Below are 23,546 nucleotides of genomic sequence, written 5' to 3' on the forward strand. Positions count from 1 at the left end.
TTCAGGCCAGTGTGCTGTGACCGGGCAACAGAATACCGCGGCAATGGCCCAGGCCCAGGGGTTCCATCTCTGGCAAGATGGGCAAGTTAGCTGAACCGGAAGCTTGGCTTAGCTTCCTGAGCCAGGGACCATCAGCAGCAGCTCAGCCCCAGGCCTGGCTCCAGGATGGCTTTGTGCATATTCACAGTGAAGCCCTGGGCTCTGCTCTGAAAGGTCACCTCTACTCCTTGACAATGACTTGAGTGGGGACCGTGCACACCAACCACATCCGTGCAGGATGCAGCCCGAGGCCTGGCTAGTGTGCGAGCTGGCAGGACTCGCCAGCAATGAGACAGGTCACCAGGAGCAGCTGGACCTGACCAACTAAATGCTGACAGGGACAAAAGCGAGTTGTGAAATTGAGCCCCAAACCCCAGAGGCACGAGGGAGATGTGTTATTCATTCAGAGTTTGAGTGAATTTGAGACTCATAGGGACCCACACCTGGATGTGTGGAGCCTCCGCCGCCCCCTCCCACGTGAAGAGCAGCCAGGGCAGCAGGCTACCTGCACAGACTCTCTCGGGGTGTGGAGCAGGTGGTCAGGAGGGAAAGGGAACTTTCAAACAGCCCTGGTTGGTTCCTGAGGCCCAGCCAACAGTCAGGAGCTGCGCTGGTAGGTGTTTCCATTACAGCTAACACCGTCACAGCCCCGGGGCTCCCAGGGACTCCTGGTGGGCGGCTGGAAACGCATAAGTGGTGCCCAGTCCACCTGAGGACGCACCGCAGCCTCTCCCAGCCCTGCTCTCCTAAGTGCTCAGTGGCCCAAGCGAAGGCTTTGTCCCAGAGAAGGCAGCAACTTCTACATTTGACTCATAACTATCCAACTAATGCCGGGGAGTAATGGTAGAGACAATTCCCAAAGAAAGGAAGGTTTCAAAAATAATTTCCCTTTGGATGTATTATGGGATTTTCTCCAGTAGCAGGCTCAGCCTTTGCCTCCTTCAGGGCTTCATGAGGGGTGTGTTGAAATTAGTTTCCATTCTTGAGTGCAGAGCCATGGAGAGGGAGGGCAGGGCAGGGGGACAGAGCCATCAGGGCGCTCTAGGCAGGAGGAGAGCGGATAGTGCCACTCCTGTCTCTGTGTCCCTCCAGAAGCAGCGTGGGCTCTCATTGGAATCTAATGTAGAGCCTTGTAAAAATGACGAACAATAGCTCACGTCTATATCGTGGCTGGTGTGACTCCGAGTGTGGATTGATTTCTGATGCTTGGGGAACAAAATTACCAACATCTCCAGAACATTCACATCCGTAACTGTGACAGCACTGAGCGAGGCAGGAAACCTGCAACCCACAACACTGTGCTGCCTAACGGAGACCGGTTAGTGGCAGTTATACTGACTTTTTTTTTTATTTGGTGTAAAATAAAGGCAGCGATAAGTTAGGCATCTAACATATTGGTGAGTGGCATCTAACTGTAAAATGTGCCTGTCATATTTATCAGGTGTTACCCAAAACTAACTCTGAGTGATTCTAATTTCCAAGTATTCCACTTATTTGAAAATGATTTTTTTTTTTTTACCATTTTCATTATATAAACACAGTTGAGGTCAAGGACACTTCTCTTGCATAAAAACAATTACAACTATTTCTAGAACAATAAGGAGAACCAAGCTGAACAGCATCGATGGCGCTCCCTTTTCAATTTAAAGGTTCATTTACACTCCAATATGCATTATTAACAAAACAGCATTGTTATCAACTTCTTCCCATTTCGCTATCAGTCAAAGTGACTGGAAATTACAGTGCCAATCATAGTCCTGGAGAACTGTGCTTTAAGAATTGAAATACAGTGGGAAAGTACAGATCAGGTTTGTTCTAAATGAAATGGCCCACATATTCAAGGGTCATTTAAACTATTGAGTAATAAATCACATAATGTGGATAACAGTCATTCAACCAGGTCCTCAAAGCCGGGAGCCTGGGAAACAATATGCAGATGTCCCTCTTGTTCCTGATTTGTCAAGCTGTGGCTTAATCACATCTCATCCAAGGTCTGCAACCAAAGGCAAGCCCGCCCCAGGGGTGAAACTAACAAGCTGAGACCGCAGAGGCCCATCCCGGTGATTCCAGCTCTTAGATCTGACCCTCAAGAGGGGCAGGGCAGGGGCACCGGGTGCACCTTCCTTAGGGGCTGCTGCTGTTTCCAGACCTGCTTTCTGGTTTTCAGACACAGCCTCCCCCACCACCCAGCCAGTGAGCCACCGTGCCTGAGGGACAGCTCTCCCCTCCTGTGCTGGTGACAGAGGTTTCAAGAGGGAGCTTTCAAGCACCCACAATGGAAGACCTGGGAGGCGGAGAATAGAAAAGGTCAGGGTCAAATGGGCAGAAAACCTGTGTAAGTGTCCTGGACTGGTGCAGTTAAGAGCAGGTGAGGGCCCAGACACTCCACAGGTATGAAGGGAAGTTAGGACTGAGGAAATCATGTAGGGTGTCCCTTACTGTTGGAATTTAGAAAAGGGATCGATTTAGAATGAACCAAGAATAAATACTCCTGAAATATGGACTGTTAAGCAGAGGCAGACTTCAATTCAAGTTAGAGAAGATAGAACGTGTCGAGAGGGACAAGGAGAGCACCCCGGATAGTCAAATGTGAGCATGACATCTCATCTTTGATGTTTTTTGATTTCTTGTCCATTGAGGAATAGGAAATCTACACACAAAAAGACCAGGAAAGTGTGGATGATGTCCTCTCTGGTTGTGCTCACTTAAATTCAGAGCCTCCGACCTAATGAGGGAGGGACCCCTTCAGTTCTACCCGAGTGCTGCTGTGGCTTGAGTAGCCCCCATCCCATGGACGGCAGGGTGGCCGCGGTCTGGGGCAGAGGTTTTACCACATCACACGGGAAGGGTCAGGGAGGGGACTCAGTTAGCAGCCCCTCTTCCCAGTGCTGTGGCAGGAGGAGGACCTTCTAAGAGCAGAGCCAGGGAAGGTGCCCAGAATATCTGGACTGCCGCACAGTCCCAGGAGGGTGGGGACAGGTGCTGGGGCATGGTCTGTGGGCCAGCAAGATGGCTTAGCAAGCAGCATAGACAGGACTCCGGATAGCTCTGCCGGGCAGGTCAGCAAGCACTGAGCATTTTCTGTGCCCTCTTATGGGGACCTAACTGGAAAGCAGACTGAAAGAAGAAACCTCGTGCCGCCCTTCTCTCACAGCAAGAGGACAGCAGCCACAGAGTGCCGGGGCCATTTTGGTCTTGTTTGCCCTTTGGTGGCCCAACCTTGAGACATGCCAAATGGCAGTGTTGTCATCCTGACCCCGAGGACACCATGTTACCAGTATATTTTAGCATGTCTGAGACTGACATTTGCCACACAGCAATGGAGACTTTGGGCCCTGATGGTGCTCTGCAATGCCGCAACCTCCCCTTCCTGACAAATGGGGATGTCCACTCCTTGTCCTCAGCATCCTGAGGCAAAATGTCCCCAGAGCTCCCGACACCCCTCACTTGAGCTCTGCTTCCTAGAAACATGAGACTAGGTTTCCCACGTACCCTCCTCCACGGCGTCTGGGTGGCGGGGTGGACCACGTCTGCAGGGTGGCCAGAGGTGTTGTGCTGGGAGCCACACCAGCCCCAGCTTCTCCTCAGGTCCTTGGCTGGGAAGAGTTTATACCTATTGGTGGCATTTGCCATTGGTTCCAAGATGTATGTTTTATTTTCAAACATAATAAGTCCCCTGTTGAAAAAGAAGTAAGAAAAAAGTTGTTAAGGTCAGCTCCTCGTTCATGGCCATCGCACAGCTCTCCATGGGGAGAGAGAAGAGGGAGAAACACCCGCGTGTTCACAGCCGAGGCTTGACTCAGAAGGACATTTCTGGTCATGTGTTCACACTCATTCATTTTGCAAACCTTCTGAAAAACAAGTCTGAGGATTTTTTCACTTGAAATATTTTATGGCAAAGAACAGATTCTATTTTGCCTTTGTGTGTGTGTGTGTGTATTTCAAAGATACATTGCAAGGAAGAAGTGTCCAGAGAAATGTCCAAATTAGCAGACACGAGTCAGAGGGGAAATCTTTCCTTTCTTCTTTTAAAGGACAAGCATAAATCGTTTATCCTGAGCAGCCATATTTCCTAAATATTGAAGAGATTCAGACGAGTACAAATTTATATATTTTTATTTATATAATTTGTGAGAGATGTGCAAATAAAGAAACCAATATGTTTCCAAAGTGTTCTAACTGCTCCTTGGAGGCCAGGACTGGCCTATCGATCCTGCGGTCAGCTCTTTATAGAACCCAGGGACACCGTGCAGAGATGCCCCAGCCCCACATCTGAGAAGGTGGCCTCTGGGGTCCAGCAGCTCTAGGCTTGGCTCCAGCTCGGCCGCTTTCCAGCTGTGAGACCTACCCAGGCTCTTTGGTCTCACTGAGCTTGATTTTTTCACCTGGAAGAATGGCGCAAATAGTAGCTCCCCATCAGGTGGCTGTGCCATCGTGGGAGAAGTTCGAGCCAGCGGAGGGGCCAGTGAGTGCTTGATAAGGTCAGACCCGCGGGGAGGGTGCTGTGCGTGGGTTATTCCAAACACTGGCAGTTTTGGAGTGTGTTTGGAATGTCAACACATCTGCCCATAGCAATGCTGGCCATCTGTGACTCCCCAACACAAAGTTCAACACTCACAAGGCAAACTTACTTCTGGGAATAACAGTAACTAAGAAAAGAGCTGTTTTGGGGGCCAACATCTAGGTTTGGGAATGAAAGTATAGATCGTTTTTAAAAATGGACAACTTTGCTGAACATTCTGATTTGCAGGGGCAGAGGTGGTGTTTAGCCGTGGTCCATGACACTTGTCTGACCTCTGGGGCGCAGAGTCTGTCCCTGGACCTGATCAACACTTGCTAAGGATATCCGCTTCCTTCAAGCTGTAGGGGATGCTGGTTGGACTGCTGCTTTCATTTCTCTCTTTTCCAATGTGGGACAGCTGAGTACTTTAATTTAAAAGGTTCCCCTTGATGCCAAAGGAAAGGTTTTCCCGGGAGAGGTGGCAGTTTGGTCACAGTTAAACTGGCAGCTCTGTGAAGTCCACACTTGCAGTTTCTTCCACTACTTAGCAAGGGGATCACAATCTTGGCTTCAGAAACACACAGTACTTCCATGCAAGTTCACCTTAGTGTAAAGGGACATTCCCAGCACACCTGAGTGTGAAGGGACACTCCAACACTGTGACTCAACCTTTTTTGAGACACGAACCTCCACAGACTCAATGGCATAATTCACACGTATTCTGTATCAACCACAGGATTTTTCACATCACGTTAACAGATTCAGGCCTGAGGGGACGGTCCATGCACTGCAGTTCAGGGCATTAGTTCTAGTATGTAATTTTTACTGCATCCACCCAAGGGTGTGAGGCCACCTTTATCCTTCAGAAAGAGCTGGTGAATTGCATTCTCTATCAGTGTCTCAGATGACTAGGCTCGTCCCAGAGGAGGCACCTTGTAAGGGCTCCTCTGTCAGTCATACTTGCTCACTGGTTTGTTCAGCCCGCCACTCATCCTCTGCTTCCTGATGGTGCCTTGGTGGGTGGCTATTTTTCCATTCTTAAGTTTTGATAGGATGCAGGAATTCCCAATACTTAAATGGAAGGGAGTGGGTGAAATTGGCCAGCATCTACTTTTTTTTTCTTTTTGGTATGGGGGATTGAACTCAGGGACACATAACCATTAATCCACATCTCCAGCCCTTTTTTGTATTTCATTTAGAGACACCAGGATCTCACTGAGTTGCTTAGTGCTTTGCTAAGTTGCTGGAGGTGGCTTTGAGTTTGCAACCCTCCTGCCTCAGCCTCCTGAGCCGCTGGGATTAGAGGTGTACACCACCGGGCCAAGCCAGCATCTGTTCAAGGCTGGTGAACAAGTGCACACTAATCGATTCATATGATTCAATGGGTTCATTCACCTGATCCCCTTTTTGGTGAGGTGTCATGGGCAGTAGGAAAAAGAGGAAGACCAGGTCGGGCTGCTTGTACCCTAACTGAGAAGCAGCACCAAGGCCAGAGGCCGTTAGAAACCTGGAGAGCTAGGCTGTGCATTACCGTGTCTAAGCATATGAGTAATTTGGGCCTATTTCAAATCCCAAAGTCATCATGCGTGGACCCTGACCCCAAGCTAGCATCTGCAAGTGTCACCAAGGATCACCAGGATTCAGATCATTTGGGCCTGACTTTGGTCATCACCTCCCTAGGGCAGCTGGTGTCTCTTGCCTTGAGCTCTTCTTTATAAAAAGACATTTCTAAGTTTAGAATGGGTAATGGGTTCTTCTATTTTATCAATGTTGATTTTTGGAGGCCTAAAGAAAGAGAACTTTAAAAAGCAAGCAAAGGGAAAGTGGAAATGAACCCAGTTGGAGAGGAATTCTAGATTTGCTACAATAGGGACTTTCCTTCCCTGAGCAAAACGTGGCACTCGTGTTTTGTTTTGAGTGCATCAATCTATTTCTATTTTGCATTGATCTAAATAAGCTGAAGACTTACAGTAAAATATGTCAGCATGTTCTAATCACGAGGAGCAAATTATTGCAAAAGTTCTCTACTTAGTGGAAAATTTCTAGAAATTGTTACTTGGTCATAAAAATGTTCACATATCTCCTTTTATCTTTTAAGTCATCCAAAGGCCAGATGTTGAGAAACGCGGGTGAAGGCCTGCCCTGTGCTCCACACCATTGGCAGCCTGGAATACAGCATAATTAAATAAGTGCTTTGGACTATCTGGGGTATAATTAATCACTTCACTGTAACGATTGTTGGAAACAACAGTGGATACAAAACTGAAGCACTCAGGGGTTCTGAGATGCAAAAATCTGATGTTCTCACAGTCCTCTCTGGCCCCAAGTTAGATAAGGCCATGTAATTTGTTTTAAGTTGAATGTCATAGACATTTAGTTATAAACTTGGAAGAGTCTCAGAATATGGATTTAATTCCAGCCGTCTTTGAACTTTCAAGGGGAAAGGGCTTCTTTTCCCTGGATGGATATAGGGGGAAAGATCGGAAGGGAGGCTCCCGTGTTTGGGAAGGATGGAGAGTGCGGGCAACTGCTTTAAAGAGACAGTAGAAAGGGATGCTGACTAGGAACGGAGGAACGTGGCTGAGGTCATGTCTGGGGCCACTGGGGGTGAGGAGGGCTACCTTGTACGGTGCCCTCCTGGAGTCTGGGTGCCGGCTGGCCTCCTGCCACCTGATCCTCATACAGCAGTGCCTGGGCCATCGTCCCCTGCCCAAGGTGCCTGGTGCAAAAGGTGAGCTGGTTCTGAGCCAGGCCTGTGTGTCTGAGGCTTGGGCTTCTCAACCCTCACTCTCCTCCCTCCCCAGCACTGTTCAGAGAGGGACAAGGTGCCCAGAGCAGGGACAAGAGCCACAGCACAGAAAAAGAAGACAGGGGCCAGAGAAATGAGTTGTTCCTGTGAGAATCCATAGCCTTCCTTTAAAATTTAAAATCCTGTTGTTTTCTCCTTGAATGGCAATGAAGCAGAATTTATTAAAACTTTAGTTGGCTTCGTCAGTTTTCCAAGTGAAAACTTGGGAGACCTACATTCCCTAAAGATAAGTTTTGGTCCTCTGAAACTCAGTTTTAATCCCGGAAGCAATGGTGCATTGGGCAATCACACAGCTTAATGCTTCTGTTCTAATTATGGTTTTCTTACTCCTCCCAGGTGAAAGGGGCGCGTGGATTCTGACTACCTGCAATAAGACAGAGATTAGAGAATGCAAATTATCCTGGTTAGTTCAGTGTTTAACCACTAATTGAATTTCCTGGAAGAAGACTTTTGGTCTCAATATCACACTGGCAATCATAAGTGAGAAATGCAGTTGGCATGAAATGAAATTTCATTTTAGTCCTTCTTTTGGAGGAGCTCGTGGGTGAAAGTAATATCCTATCCTACCTCAGATGTATTTGGTAAGTAGTACATCAGTGAGCACGTCCACACGTGAGGCTCTTTCTCAATGTCACGCCTGTGTGAACTACCCACGTGCAAGCAGAACAAATACTCATCACCCCAGCAAATGCACGTGTATGTGAGGCTCAAAGTCCCCTTGCCCGTGGCTCCTGTTTCCAGTGTAACTCACAACCAGGGCAGCCACGTGAGAAAAAAGTGGAAGTCTGAACTCTCAGAGACGATTTTAAGAATAGCGTCTACGGGTTGAACACCCTCGTCCAGGATTCAGAATTCTAAATGCATGTAAATCTGAAGCACTTCTGGTCCCAGGGATCTTGGATAAGGGATACTCAACCTGTCCTGGCACATCCTCAGTAACAATAGGAACTATGAAGAGACTGTCCTGAGAGAGAGCCCCTATTTTAAAAATAACAGCTTAGCTGAGCATTAACTTGTATACCTTTGGTTTACCCCTTTAAAGTGTGTGATTTAGTGGCTTTTGGAATACGGAGTGGTGCAAACATTGCCCCCAATTTCAGAACACTTTAATCAACCCCCAGAGAAATTTTGTTATTAAATATTAAATGTTTGTTATTAGCAGCCCCTGCCCACCCACTCCCGCCCCATGAGCCAGGCTCTTGAATGTATTATTTTTCTCTAATTCTTGCAGAAATCCTATAAAGCCTTGAGCCCATTTTGCTAATGAGAAAACAATGAAGAGAGCCCAAGGTCACTGCAGCCCAAGGTCACCACCCCACCACAAAAGATATGCTTCAGTGCTAATCCCTGGTACCTATGTGAATGGAACCTCACGTGGACAAAGGTTCTTTGGAGTTGAAATTAAATTCAGTTTCTTAAAACAAGACCATTCTGGATTAGGGTGAGCCCCAAAACCAATGACATGTGACATGCTCAAGTCAAGGGACACAGGGATTGGCAGAAGCCACCAGCAGCTGGGAGAGAGGCACAGGAGGGACTCTCACCTGGAGCCTCCAAGGACACCTGGACCTTGGTCTTCTGGCCTCCAGAATGGAGAGAGAGAAGTTTTGCGGGCCAGCTACTCAGTGTACGGTAGTCGGTGATGGCGTCCTCATGACATTAACTGAGCCACCCATGGTCAGTGGCAGAGCTGAGGTTCCCCAGAGGACCTGCCTCCCGAGCCTGCTCACTGCCCTTAGCCACACTAGCTGTCGGCCTTCTGCTGGGACATGTAGCACTCAGGCTTGGGAGGGCGCCGCTGCCTTGGATGCCAACTGCAGAGTTGTTCAGTGCTGCCTGCAGCTGGGTGGCATGGAACAGGGGTCTTGAATGGCAGGGAGTACGGAGGCTGGGAGCATGGGGTCTAGGTGAGTGGCCATGAGTAAGAAAGCAGGAATCAGGAAGGTGGGGGTATGCCCAGAGAGGGAGACTAGTCAAAGTGGGGAACATCTGCAGATGGACAGTGGGAGCCACAAAGGAGGGTGGGGCTGCTGGACCATGGAGGCCAGGCTCTCCAGGCTGCGTTCACCAGCACTAGGCCTCCCTTGGCCACTAGGCCTCAGATGGCTCATCATTGCACATGCCCTTCATGCAGACTGAGATCCCGCCTGTCACTCACACTCCACATTCCCAGCTTCCAGGACTCTGCTCCTGTTGCACCCTTCCCTGAATCTTTCTCCACACCTGTCCCAGGAGCCTGTAAGTCCACCTGCCCCTTGGATTGTGACTGTTGGTGGCCACACCACTGGCCTCACTGGATGCAAGCTACTTCAGGGCCAGATGTCCCCACCCAAAGGCCTCAGACCATTCCCGGGGTAGGCGTCTGCTGGAACAACCTTCCAGAAGTGACGGAGCAGAGAGTCGGGAAGGCAAAGGTTAAGGTCAAACTGGTTTTACTTCCACTCTGTGCAAATTTCTTCCTTGATATGATCTACTGCATGTTAAAGAGGACTAGCTGGGATGGAGGGTTCCTGGCACTTGGTTGTGTGGGTGGAGCACATTATCCCACTGACACTTCCTGAGGGTCAGTACACAGCAGAGTCCAGGCCCTGCTTCCTGCCTTCTCAGAACTTGCAGCCGGCAGACAGGAAGGTGGTGGCAAGGCCACCGCCATGTGCCTGACTTTCTAGGGCTGTAGACCTCTTGGCAACAGGCCATTTAGGCTGCACTATGAATCTCGAAAAGCTGAGAACTTCAGACTCGAGCTGCGAGGGGCTGGAGGGGACAGTGGTCACACGGCACCCTGGGCGGTGGCCTGGCCCCGCAGAAAGGCTATGCTCATTCCCAGCCCTCTTCCCCTTCCTCTTGTTTTCCTCCTAAGAGTCTTTTCTCCTTTTGGTTTCTCAGCTGAGACTTCTGTTTGGATTTCTTAAATGTGCCAATTTGTTAATTATACACAATAATGCTGTGTCCACGCAGTACTTATTTTACAATGACTGTGTTTGTCCTGATTGTTAAGTTGCCAATTATTATTTTCATTATAGCAGTAGTTTCATTGTAGTAGTTTCAAGGAACCCCAGATTCCATGGGCCGTAACACTGATCAATTCTACACTTGAAAAATAGGTTGATAGTGTGGGGCAAGAAAATTTCCTGCTTTGTGTGTCATATTGTTGTTTACTATAAAAAAGTTGGTGTAGTACACATCGTATGACACAGTTAAAATTGATGCAAAACTTTCAGGAGCACAATAATGTGTGTTCAGGTACAAAGAGCCCCCCCATCTGGACATGTTTATTTAATTGACTTTTTAAAAGCACTTTGTGCTGTTTTACTGTCTAAGACCCCAGGGTTGTTCCAGCGTACAGCCAGGGGCTTCGAGGAGAGTGTCAGAAATATTCTCCGGCCTGAAGCCTGTCACTACAAAGTAGGTGGAGGCAGAGCAAGGAATAGCAACCAGCTCGCATGGGGACAGGGAAAGGACACAGAGGACAGGTTGTGTACAGGTATTCATGAGGTACCAACTATGCCACAGGAAGCGGGACCTGTGAATAAAGTCTATTCACGATGATTCAAGGTCGTACCACGCAGTGGGGAGGTGGGGGAGATCAGGGAAGCTTCATGGAGAAGGGGTCGTTTGATCTGGGCCTTGATGGAAGACAGGACCCTCCAAGCCAAATGGGAGTTGGGGAGAGAGGTTGTCCCAGATCAGAAGGACAGCAGGGTCAGAGTCAGCAAGACACATGTGCAGGACATGCTCTGCACACAGCTGGCAGGAGCAGGTGGCTTGCTCGGGCAGGCGGGTGGTGGGATTGAAAAGGAAAGCTGAATCCAAATTGTGCAATGGGAACAAATATGGACCAGGAGTCAGCAGACGTGGGGTAAGGCTGGGCTTTGCCTATGATCCCTGTGGACTGTGAGGAAGACGTGTGCCCAGTCTGCTTCTCTCGGTAAACCAAGGAGCCTCGCACCTGCTCTTGGCTTCCATAGCAGGTCACAATGGCCTCTTCCTCCCCCTTGAGGTGGCAGTGGGAGAGCACGGGGGGGGGGGGGGAGAGCTGGTGGACACCTGCTGCATCTAGGGATGGGGCTCCAGGTGATTTCAAGCTGTGCGACAAGCATGCTGGGGTGTTTAAAGGGTCACAAGAAGGAGCACCAGGCTTACCAGCTCCAGGCTGCAGCAGATACCAGGCCCTGAGGGTGCTGAGCCCCTGGCGGCTCTGTACAACAACGGCCTTGATGCCTGCCCCTGCCCTCCTGGGAGCAGAGATCGGAACGTGAATGAAAAGTAGAGTCTGACGTATGCCAGACATCATCACCCAGGTAGTATGTGCAGGCGTGGGATGCACATGAATGTGCATGTGTGGGGGAGTGCGTCTGTGTGTCCGTGTACATGCACACCTGGTGTTCAGGAGTCAGTGACCCCTTTTAAGAATGAAATAACCCGCTACAAACAACCTGTATCCATAATGCCTGGACCATGCGCTCTGATGCTCCAGGAGGATCAGCTGGGGCTGGACGTCTGTCCCAGGTCCTCCAGTCTGGGAGCTAGATTCTCTCCCCATCACCGTGACAGGTGGCTCACGTGCACTTGGTGTGGTGGAGCATCGTGTGCATCACATGCCCAGGCGCTTACTCGCTAGGTATGGGGGGCAGGAGCAGCGGGAGCCCCTGAGAGGCCAGGCGGGAAAGGGAGAGGAGAACCAAGAACGCTACACCAAAACCATAATGCCTTGGTGGAGCATGGCGGGGAGACTCGGGAGATAGGGCCAAGTAACTCACAGCGAGCTTCGTGTCTGGCTTGGGGTCATTTGAAAGTAAGAGCGAGCCCATGGCCGGCCTTGTTTCTGTGACTTCCTTCCGTGTCCCATTTCTTCCCTCCTCTAAAAGGGTCCTCTTCAACCCTTCTTTCCGCTGGGCTATTCTGTCTCCCCTGGCCCCACCTTTTATCTTTTTCCCTGTAAGCATCAAGTGATGCAGGGTGACCTGCTGGTCTCTTCCCCTGGGTCCATTCCAGGACAGTTCGCCTCGCCCTCCCATCACCCAGCAAGCCTGCTAGCAGTGTGGGCAGCTCCCTCCCTGCTTTGACTCAGAGCAACTGGACCCTGTGGGGTTCCTGCTACTGCGTCCCCTGGGCCTCAATGGGCTTTCAGAGATCACCATATTTGACATCATTTTTATTCCTATGTTCTTTCTTAATGTCTACCAGCCTGGTGCCACTGTAGATAAAGACATTCTCCCTTTCCTCCCAGCCCCAATTGATTCCTCTGTCAGGGAGCCGTTGATGGAATACAGCTTCCCCAGGTCTGATTTTCAACTAGCCAGACGGTAAAGCTTGACTGCGCGGCTCCAGAATTTCTCTGTTGATGTATGGTCTGCAGCTTCTGTACAGCGGCACAAAGATCTGGGTACTGGAATCCTCAGGGGCACAAGCGAGGTGCTCCTTAGGCCCACACGGTGCTCTCCAACCCTGTCACAGTCTCTTTTGGTGGCCAACACCAGAGAACCAGCACTTACTCTTATGACTTCCTGAAGTTCCCATCCCGAGACTCTCACAATGCTTTACCAAATTTGGAGACACACCAGGGAGAGAGCCTCCTCCAGGTGCTGGGGGCAGAAGTGGATGCTGACACTCAGACCCTCCAGGTTGGCCCAAAAAAGGCGACCCTACCACGTGGGAGGAACTGGGGACCCTCAGTTTTCTGTGCTCTTGTGGGGGACTGGAGAGCTTTGGTAGCAGGCCTGGGACAGAGGGACTATGGGGCAGCCTGGGGGTGGAGTTGTAACTGAATGGTGCTGAGGGCAGCTTTGTCCTGTATGGACTTCACTCTGGGACCACACGACCCAGCTGTTCATCTAACTAGCCAATGACCTGGTCCATGAAGAGTTTTATGGAGTGTAAGAAGGAGCTGTCAGGAATCCCTTGGAAAATCCCTTTTTTCTTTACCCAAAAAGGATCTGATTTCCTGTGGGAAGCACCTGTTGAAGATCAGACCATCAGGATGCCCCACAGGTCACTGGTCCCAGGGTTGATGGCGTGCATTGCTGGAGGGGTCCTGTTGCTCCCGAGTGGCCCTGGGTCTCATTTGTCCATCTCCTGGCAAAATCTCGCTGCTTTTCTTTGGTGCCTTTGCCCTTTCCCTGCTCCCTGTCTGGGGTTGGGCTGGTGCAGACTCCCTGCAACCTGGCCCCACCCCATTCCCTTTACACTAACCCTTTCTACTGTGCTCTGAGGGCTCATCCACCCTCCATCCCCTCCACCCAGACCTCCCTGTCCCCTCCTTCCCCAGCCCAAACCTGGCTGGACCTCACATTCCCGCGGCCTCTCAGCGCTGAACCTCGTTTCAATTTCTTCCCTCGTGGGCCTTGGCTCCTGGAGGGAGCCTGTTGTCCTCCGCCCACCTGTCACTTCCAGACTCTCCTCCTCTGGGCCAGTACTTGTGTTGGGGACCCTGGCTGCTCACAGATTACCCATGTTTTCCTCCCGTTGCCCTAGTAGCAGGACCTTGGTGCCTTTGTGTATTTGCACCCATGCTGCCTCGGGGACATGTTTCTGCCACTAGCAAAGCTGGAGGTGTGAGGGGCTGACACCCTAACCTGCTGCTAGCTGCTCACAGCGTCGGCGGTCGCCACCTCTGTCCAGGCCCCACCTTCACCGTGACCCCTGCAAAGCACCCGGCTGGGTTCTGCCCTCCGCGGCCGACTTCACTTCTAGCTCCTGGTGGAAACCTTACGTCAGGCCATGTCACCTCTGCTCCAAGCTCCTGAGGTCCCCATCGTAGTCAGGGGCTGGATTCCAAAAGTAAATACTTAAAAGATGAATCTGATATCAAACATTGGGGAGGAAGTGAGGAAACGAAGCTCCCCCAGCCTCTGGGCTGGAGTGGGCTGGAGTGGGCTGGGGGCCGAGTGTCAGAACATCCATCCGAGCAGAGAGCCCTGTGTGAGGACAGGTGTCACCCATGTTTCTTACTGGAAGGTGAGCAGTGGGTAGACAAGAAGCTTGCTTGCTGCTGCAGGGGCCAGGGGTCAGTGGGAGCAGCGGCTCCTTCAGCTGGGCCAGCACCCCCTAGGAAAGGGGCTCTCCCGCCAGGGCCATCAGGGACACCAGCCATTCGCTGCCCGGGCCAGGCCTCCCCTGCTGGCCCCTTTCCCTTCTCCTTCACCTTCATTCAAGTCTCACGTGCACAGGATGGAGCCACCCCTTAGTTGTGCCCCCTCAGTACCCAGGCTTTTCCTCTGTACCTTCAAACACTAAGTGGATCCCATGCCCCCCAACCCTCTGCAGCCTGCCCCGGCTGGGAGCATCATTTCGTCACTTCCTCCCCAGTCAGCCACGCCCATCATCCATCACTCAAGAGTGCGCATGCCTGCAGGTTTCTACAGGGCCCAACCCCTGCCAGCCTCATGAGGGCTTCTGTCTTTGTTGGAAGCCGTGACAACCGCCACTGCAGTCACTGCCATCCTCACATTTGCAGAAGTTCACCAACGTGTGCATGTATGTGTGTGTGGTACCGTGTGTGACATGCTCTATGTTGTGCCACATTATATTATTTGTGGTATATGTATGTTGTGTTGTTATACACGTGTGTGCACTCCCTCGTCAGTGTTGTGTTTTATTGTGTGTGTGAGGCGAGCTATGTGGCCATGTGCACCTATGTGCTGAGCAGTGTCTCCTTCTCTGAGTCCCGCAGGGAACTCACAGACGTCTGGGTGGCTGCTCATGTGCAGGCACAGTCCTGCTTTCTGACTGGCTGGCCCCTTCTTGCAGCCCCTCCCTCCCCTCTTGCACAACCACACTCTGGTGCCAGTGCCCAAACCACCCTGGGATTTGAGGATACAGGCTGTTACTTCACAAACTCAATAAATAAGCCCAGTAAGAAGGCTGAGGCGGCTGGATATTTGTCAGACAAATGGTTTTCCCGGGGAGCATAAGAGCCAGCTGATGGCTCACTACTGTGATTTGCAAGGACCGGAGCTGTGAGTCATGCCCAGGGTTGGCCTTCCAGCCGCAGAAGGTAATTATTTCTTGCACTGTGCCCACAGCCCAGCAGCAGCCCCTACCCATGTGCCTGTATGCAACTCACCCAGGTCACTGTTAAATTAGTTCTTTTATTTTGTTTCCTAATGAGAAGAGGCCCTTTACAATTTTTATTAAGTCAGCAGCTTCAACATTAATACCTAATGTCCAATCTCTCACAGTGGGAATGTTGAAGCGTCAGAGCCAGGAAAATGAAAGATAACTTACACGATGCTCCGGTGCGGAAACTCACTAGTTGAGTGGCCCTCAGCCCACCAGGCCTGAGGACAGCACTCAAAAGGAGCAAGTCACGAGAAGCTAAGACCCCAGTGCCCTGTGCTGCTATGAACAGACCAGGGCCCCTCCCTGTTGTCTGGGTGTGGGGGGGGTGCCTGGCATTCGAGGCCCTGTCACTCACTCTCAGTGCTTTAGAGGGAATGGCAAGAGACAGGGGTGGTCTGTGATGGGGGTACTTAAGACGAGAGCCACCGTGGTCATGACACTTACCTGAGACCAGAACAGGCACTGATGCTGGCCAAGGAATCATCGTATCCTTGCACATGTCCATGGTAGTAACAGTGACCCTGAAAGGGACAGGGGAGAAGGCTGGGTCACTCAGAATGCTTTTTGCCCACTTTCAAGCCAATGGCCTCTAATCTTCCACTTGTTTTGAGCTGTAGAATGTCTTTGTTCTGACACATTCAACGCTAAGCCCAATGTGACCGAGCCAGGGGCACGTGATTTACTTAGAGATTAATAATTGGGCTTTAAGATTCATCAGTTCCATTCTTGCCCCTCTGACGTCCTACAGGGAAGCCCCGATGCAGACTGTTTTACAGAATCCAGGGCAGAACAAGTCACATTGACATTGTCATCTGACCCTCACATCAATTGTCTTTTGTAATGAGAGGAAGAACTGTAGCGAGGTATTTCAGCACCTGTGAAGCAAAGTAGATCGAGGCCCAAGTCTATGGCTCGTGAAAACAGGAAAGCACAGGCAAGGAAGGGGGGGGGAGAAAAGGAAGAGGGGCTGCACCGAATACCTGAGTGAGAGTTGAAAGTCTCTCATCAGGAAAGCAAAACAGGAAGCTCCTCTAAGACAAAAGCGCCCTAATGTCCCGCTTGCAGAGAGAACCACAGCGGGATGCCTCCTTAGTGAAGACAGATGTCCATCCAGAATCCAGCTCACTTTCACTGCTGGACACGGGTCATGCTGTAGCGCCCATGAAGGGACCACTGAGCACATCCAGTGCTCCTCCCCAGGTTCTCTGGAAGCCGGCTGCCCGCAAGGTCCCCGAGGGTTTCAGGCTGTTTCCATCTCAGCAAAAGGCTGTCTCACTCACGAGGACAGAATTTAGTGGCCAGTTGTCCTGCCCAGCAGAGACTACCTTGGCTTTGCTAAGAATAAAGGCCCAGTTTGAGTGATGGAAAAAACCAGATGACACCTTAAGAAGGGGCTGAAGATGATCGTCACAAAGTGGAGTACAAGATTTGGGGGTCATCTGAAAGGTGACGAAAGGAGGGAGCTGTGGGGAGATTTGTTACTTTGACTTTTTCTTATTGATTCAGAAGTTCTTTATAATCCAGAATATTAATACTGTACCTGTTATTACGTGGGAAGTATCTTTTATCTTTCGTTGCTCATGACATTTTCTCGTCTTGAGAGTTACTGCTTTTTGTAAATTCAAGGCTATCCATCTTTCTCTTTCTGAATTTTGTGTGTTGGTAAAGATGGCTTCCTGAAGGTCACAGATACTTCCTTCTTTATTTTCTTGTTTTTATAGTCTTGGTAATTAGCTCTTTAATCTTTCTGGAGTTTATGCAATACCTGGAAGTGTGAGGTTGGAATCCTACTTTCCCCTACAAAACAAGCACCAGCTGTTCCCATTGCCACTTGTCCTTCCTGATTTAGGGTGCTACCTTGGCACACGCTGAATACCCACAATAAGTCTGCGGCTCCACTTTGGGGCCCGGGAGTCTACTGAGGCAAACCCCCATTGGTTTGTTCCTGTGCCAATGCTCCAATGTTTCAATCACGACTGTTCTATATGACACTCTGATATCGGACAGAACGAGTTCTCATTTAAATTTAAGATGAATGCCCACCACGGATCTCCCCATGTCCACGCGGAACCCTCCAGCAGCTCCTCCCCTGTCCCTCCCCAGCCTGGCTCCGGATCTTCCTGTTCCGTCATTTCATAGCCATAGAAGCACACAATACCTGGCCTCCTTTCTGGGTTCTTTCATTGGTAAGAACCTGTGTTTGCACAATAGAGATCTGTCCTGTTCATGTACAAGGTGAGCCTCTCCTTCTAACTGGGTCCTCTTTATGCCCTTTGGTCAAGAACAATTTTTACATGCAGCGATGAGAAAGTTTTTAAGTTTATGCATAGGTACTGTATAGCTTTGTCAATATTATTATAAGATCTTTTTTCCTATTCTGCCTTATAGATGGTTTTTAATGTAAAGGGAAGTGTTGGGTTTTGTAAGGTGATCTTATATCGGGCACCTTGCTGGACCATCTGATCAGTTGGACAGTTTGGGTTTTCTCTTGTTGATCATATCAATTGCCAACAGCACAAGTGTTCTGGGCTCCTCTTTGGGTCTTTCCCTAGCATACTGGGGAGTGTGATGGCTGGTGTCCAGGGGCCAAGGCCGGCAAGGGAAGGAGAGGGCAGGACAGCACATAGCCAGTAGAGGGAAAGCACATTTCAAGGCAGTGGGCAGTGGTGGTGAGAGGGTTGGCAGATCAGGGATGGGCTGAGTTCATCCTGGCTGAGGATGCAGGGGCAGGGGTGTGGTACTCACAGTGCCCTTACCCCCCCCCCCCCGCCCCGCCCCCAGTGAGTCTGGCCTCTTTTGTGAGCATGTGGCTTGGGCATGGGATACTGGGAGGGTGGCAGTCACATCAGCCATCCCCCACGCCAGAAGGGAGGGCAGCCCATGCTTCCCGACACCTGTGCGAGATGCTTTGGGACGCTCCTGTGTCTCCCCTCTCTAGACGACTCTTGGTCACCTGCCTATGGGAGGCACAGTGGTGATTCTCCAAACAATTCCATAACTGGATTGCAACACCTCAGGGCACCAGAGGGGTCTCACGGCTCCCAGGCTCTGCACCACAGGCAGATTCAGCCCCGTGGATTTCAGGAGGGGATTTCAGCCCTAGGGACACTATAGGCACATGAAGACTGAGGACAATTCCAAGTCATCGGCCGCTGGAGTTCAGGTGCCAGGGCTGCCCTCCCTCCCAGAATCACTGCCTGGGGTTTGACTGTTGCTGACCTTTGGGGTCCAATGTAGAAGTTCCCCCATCTTAGAAAAATATGACATGGCAGTATTGGCAGCTAGATACTGCTTAAAAATTAAAAATCAAATTATGACAATAATCTTTAGTGGTTTTTTTTGCATTAAGTGACAATAATCTTAATTACTGACCTCTGAAATCTCAAACTCATCTATTTTCAATCTCCATTTATTTTTAATAGATTATTTATCAAATGTACTTTCAAAGTAAATACCCAGAAATATAAGCTCATTAAAGCAGAAGCCAAGAACAAATTGGTATCAAATTAATTTCTAATTCAACACCTTGGTTGAATGGCTGCTTGTAAAAGAAGAGGGAGTGGATTGCAGCTATCACAAATTGTTCCTTAAAGGAAACCATCTCTCCTCTCCCACCCTTGACTGGAGTCAGCCATCATTTCTCAGCTGATCCCACTCTGGTACCTTCGGACATGGACTGATACGCCCATTGTCACTCCATCAGGGATTCACTGCTAAGATTACTAAGCACAATTACTATGGCTCTAACTGAAGAGTCTCTGGGATAACTCCAACTTCCGGAAATGTAGTTCTTTTCAACAGGACTCACCAAATGGGAACAGATGTGATTTGGTTTTTATCACGCAGTGAGTGGATCATGGCATAGTTCTGAACAATGTGCTTGTCATACCAGGGAAATCTGTAGGAGTGAAGGAGACACTTTCTGTCCCTGTAAGGGGTCATGACCTCCAGGGAAGGGGCAGAGGCAGAGAGGGCCACAAGGGCAGTACCATGCCCAGTGTGCACCTGTATCAGGCCAGTCGTCTCCACACACTGAGGCTGAGGCAGGAGCCAAGCGGGTCTCCTGAACTCATGGACACTTGGCCTATTGGGTCTGGAGGTGCCACACCAGTGGGTGACATGGCAGGCAGCATCGTGCCAGAGGAGTTCTGTTCCTCAGGGCCTGCTGATCATCACTGCCCTTGCTGGCGAACTGTGGCCTCTGCTCTCCACACTTCCTGGCCCGAATCCTTCCTCTCTCTGATGCCCCCAAAGACAACAAGCCCTGTGGTCTTTTTGTTCTGCTCATCTCTCTAAAGCCATTGCTGGACAAAACACTGTCCCATGAGGACAGCCTACTTGGCTTTATTCTGCTGATGCACTGCATTCTATCTCTACCAACAAGACCCGGCGTGGAGAGGAGCGCCAAGCACGCATAACCACAAAATTACACCTTTCCCTTTGCAAAGCCTCTAACCATGTATTTTATATACTTACTATTTAACCTAATGCGTTTCCCCACTCCAGTAAAATACATTTTCCTTCTGTTTAATACTATCTATCAAATATAATGCTGGGTAAGAAGAAGATGGAATAAGAACTCTTGAACTTGAAAATTGGTAGCCCTCAACTGTATGCCCTGTGGGAAGTCAGAACAAGCTCCTGTTACTCAACTCTCAGTGGACCAGAAAGAAGGGAATTTTATGTGCTAAAGTGGTAACAAAAATGGCCCAACCTTGTGATTACAAAGGACCGTGACCAGACAAGTCTGTAAGAGACTCTGCTGAGAGAACATATTTTCAGTGCTGTTTTTCTGGGGGCTCAGAGGGCTCCTCATCCCTGCCACAAGCCACATGGCAAACTACCTGAATTCAGCGCTTAGATCATAAGATGCTTTAGCCAGAAGGAAACTGTGGGCCGTCTGAGGCCAACTTTGCTCTTCCGGCCAGATTCTACCCTGAACAGACAGATGTGGAAACTGAGGCCCAGTTGGCTAAACAGTCAACAAAGGTCACAGAGGCAATGGATGGCAGGACAGGACCTCAATCCAGCTTCTGACTCCAGGCCAGACAGCACCCCTCCAACCCTCCTTGCTGTCTCATGAGCATCTCTTCTTTTGAAAAGAAAAGCTTTCATATAAAATGCAGACTTGCAATATCCACTGCGCCTCCTCATGATGTCCCTCCAGGGATGGCAGGACAGTGAAGTCATCTGCACACTCAGAGCAGACATGGGGGTAGATGGCACGTGGCCTGCATTTCAGCACGACTGTGGTCAAGCCTTTGTCCCCTTGTGCGGAACACCGAGCCTCCACAGATGACATGTTTGCTTGGGACTCAAACACGGAGACAGGCACTCAAGCAGCCCAGGTGCCTGCAGAGCTGTTACCCCGTACTTGGCCCTGTGCCTGCGCAGGACAGGATGGTTAAGGAGCAGTCGCCACACCCATGCTTCCCGGCCATCTCTGCTCCACAGCTCTAACAAGAACCAGGCCTAGCTGAAGACTGTACAGAACAAACCTCGGGCCCTTTGAGTTGTATCGCTGCGCTGGAATTCTGCACCAGGGAACACAAGCTTAAGAAATCCTGTTGGCGTTCTCGGGACCTCCCTGCAAGTAGACCATCCCTGGAAGCAGGATGCCGACCACTGAGACACGACGAGACCCACCCAGAGGTGGAGCCTTGGGTTGAGGCTCACATGGAATAGGTGCTTAATTTCCCAGGATTTTGTGGCTTGAATAAACAAAACTCAGGGAAACACAGTGATGTGTAAAGTATTGACACCAACGTGGAAGGCCCATTAACCCAGGATGCTGTGGGGCCTATTTTCCACCCACTGTTTTCCTCCCATGAATGTCTGCTCAGTGTGGCCTTGCTGGATGAATGGGTGGACGGAGAGAGAAACGGACGCCCTGGACGAGGGGGCGACTGGCTCTGCTCTCGCTTGCTCTCTCTCTCCCTCTCTCTCTCTGGCTCCGCACTCCCAGCTCCCCATCTTTTTGAGTGCTGTGTAGATTTTCTGAAGATCCTTGAGGGGCAAGGGTGGGTTGGGGTGGTGGGCAGGGGCAGAAGACCTAAGGGGCCAGCCGCTGTTCAATCAAGACACGCAGCCTCGAGAGCCTGGTGGTCAGCTTACTTGTGGGCCTTCCTGGCCACGGCTCATGTTCTCATCTGTCATTGTGACCTGTGAGGGATTTCGGAAGGAACTGGGTAAGAAAGGCAAGTACTGTGCACTTGATCTCCCACGGGGCAGTGGCTTCGCCTGGCCTGCCTGTCTCCCAGTCTCTCCTGCATATCTCACGGCCAGGTAAGTGCTGGACCTGGGATGTGGCGACACAGGCACGTCCTTGCCATGCTCCTGACTCCCACAGCTGCTGCCCCAGGTCTGGCTCAGGTCTTCTCTTTGGGGATGGACAGTCACCACATCCTGCAGGTCCTCTGGAGCCTGCTGGGCTCTGACACTGCCCGGCCCCCACCGCATTCTGGTCACAGCGCACTCTGCCATCTGTTGTCAGCCTGTGAGCTCCCTGAGGAAGGGGCATGTCCCCCTCCCACTCTCCTACAGCACCACAGAGGCCCTGGGACCTTGCCCATCTGAGCTCAGGGGGCCCTGCAGCAATGACGACATACTTGTGAATTCCCAGGGGGCTGCTCCGGCCTCTCCTCTCTTCCTGTTCCAGGACTTGTTCAGTCAGACACCCTCTGCTCTCCCCTGGACGCTCCCCAGGGACTCCCTTGGTCAATGAACTCCATTTGCCCCCGAGTCCTCACCACTGACTTTACAGACTTGCTACAGTAAGCACCAGGGACAGACACACAGCATGACACCCTGCTCTGTCCAGGCGAGTAGAGGCAGCGTGTCACAGCGCCCAGGAGCTCAGATTCTAGAGTCAGACCACAGGGCTGGAACCCTCATTAGCTGTGGGTGTGGCCTACTTACTTTACTCTCCATGTCTCAGTTTCCTGGTCGGGGTATAAAATAGCAAGGGCTGACCTGGGGTAAGGATGGACAAGTCGACCTCTGAAGGGGCTGCGTACAGGACCTGCGCTCGTGCTCCTCACAGACATCAGCTGTGATACGGACACACCGTCAGCCCCATCAGGCTCCTCGGTGGGTGACTGAATGCAAGCATGGAAAGGTGGGTGTGTCACCGCTGTCAATGGGGAGTCTAGAAATTTGGACTTGATCGAGAAGGCATTGCGGGGAACCTTTGGTAATTCAGGAGGATCAAGGTAAAAATGTAAGAGTGATGACACGCGTGTTTTAGAAGGGTCATTTGGCAGGAGGAGTCTGGATTGAGACTAGGTGAGGTGGGAAGTGGGTGGAGTGGGGGTCAAGGTATCTCCATGTGAAGTCTGAGGTGCAGGGTGAGCGGGGGAGGCGGAAGTCCTGTGGATCTGGGAAGCTGGGGAGAGGAGTTAGCATGGAGGTTAGTGGTCAGAGAGGGGGCAACGGGAAGAGCTGGGGAAGGAGCGTGGAGCTCAGTGATGGGAAGCCCACGCATCTCAGACCGTCTTTGGAATGTGATGATGAGCCGGCTCACGCCTGGTGTGCTTCCCTGTCACTTCCAGAACCACCCCTCTTCTCTTCAGAGGCTCTCTAGCTGCAATGGACAAATGTCCATTTGTCTCACATGTGGAGTCCAAGCCGACTGCCCAAGGTACTGCTGCTTCACAGGAAGCAGTTGCCATGGAAACGCCCAGGCTGTCACCCATCAACCATTTCCATCAAAATACTGAATCCACCTTCCCAGATGGTTCAGCCTTGGTTAACTCTGGTCCCTTTTGACATCTCTCCTGGCAAATGCTGTCACTACTTTCTCCCAAGCAGAAGCACAGGGGACACCCGGGACACGGAACGCCTTGGGTGGTGTCACACGCACAGTGGGCGTTCTCCCTCCTCTACATCTCTGCGCACCTGGCCCTGGGCAGCTCCCCTCACCAGGGATTCTGGCGTTCCCACAGGACCTGCCTGATCCCGAGCTCTGACTACTCCTCACACTGCACCCACAGGTGTCCTTTCAGAGCCCCATGTGGTTGCTACACCCCCTTGAGGACACCCTTTAATGGTTGCCCATGTTTCCTTTATCAAGACCAAGTCTGTCATGTGGTCTCCAAGTCCTGTACACTCAGGCCTCTGTCAACACCCACACCCAGC

At 50.8% G+C, this 23,546-nt stretch overlaps 1 protein-coding gene across 1 annotated transcript in view; it reads right to left on the reverse strand.

The window, feature by feature from the left end:
* Adam12 (ADAM metallopeptidase domain 12) overlaps positions 1 to 23,546 on the reverse strand; it is a 326,149-nt gene that overhangs the window by 88,027 nt on the left and 214,576 nt on the right. The window contains exons 5-6 of the mRNA XM_046448791.2: positions 15,855 to 15,931; positions 3,532 to 3,715 (exon numbers count right to left, since the gene is read on the reverse strand). Coding sequence (XP_046304747.1) covers positions 3,532 to 3,715; positions 15,855 to 15,931 — 261 coding nt within the window. The remainder of the gene's footprint in view (positions 1 to 3,531; positions 3,716 to 15,854; positions 15,932 to 23,546) is intronic.

This window comes from Marmota monax, unplaced genomic scaffold (genome assembly GCF_021218885.2).
Source record: "Marmota monax isolate L192 unplaced genomic scaffold, Marmota_monax_Labrador192_F-V1.1 WCK01_AAM20220418_F8-fsc00076, whole genome shotgun sequence".
Lineage (NCBI taxonomy): Eukaryota > Metazoa > Chordata > Mammalia > Rodentia > Sciuridae > Marmota > Marmota monax.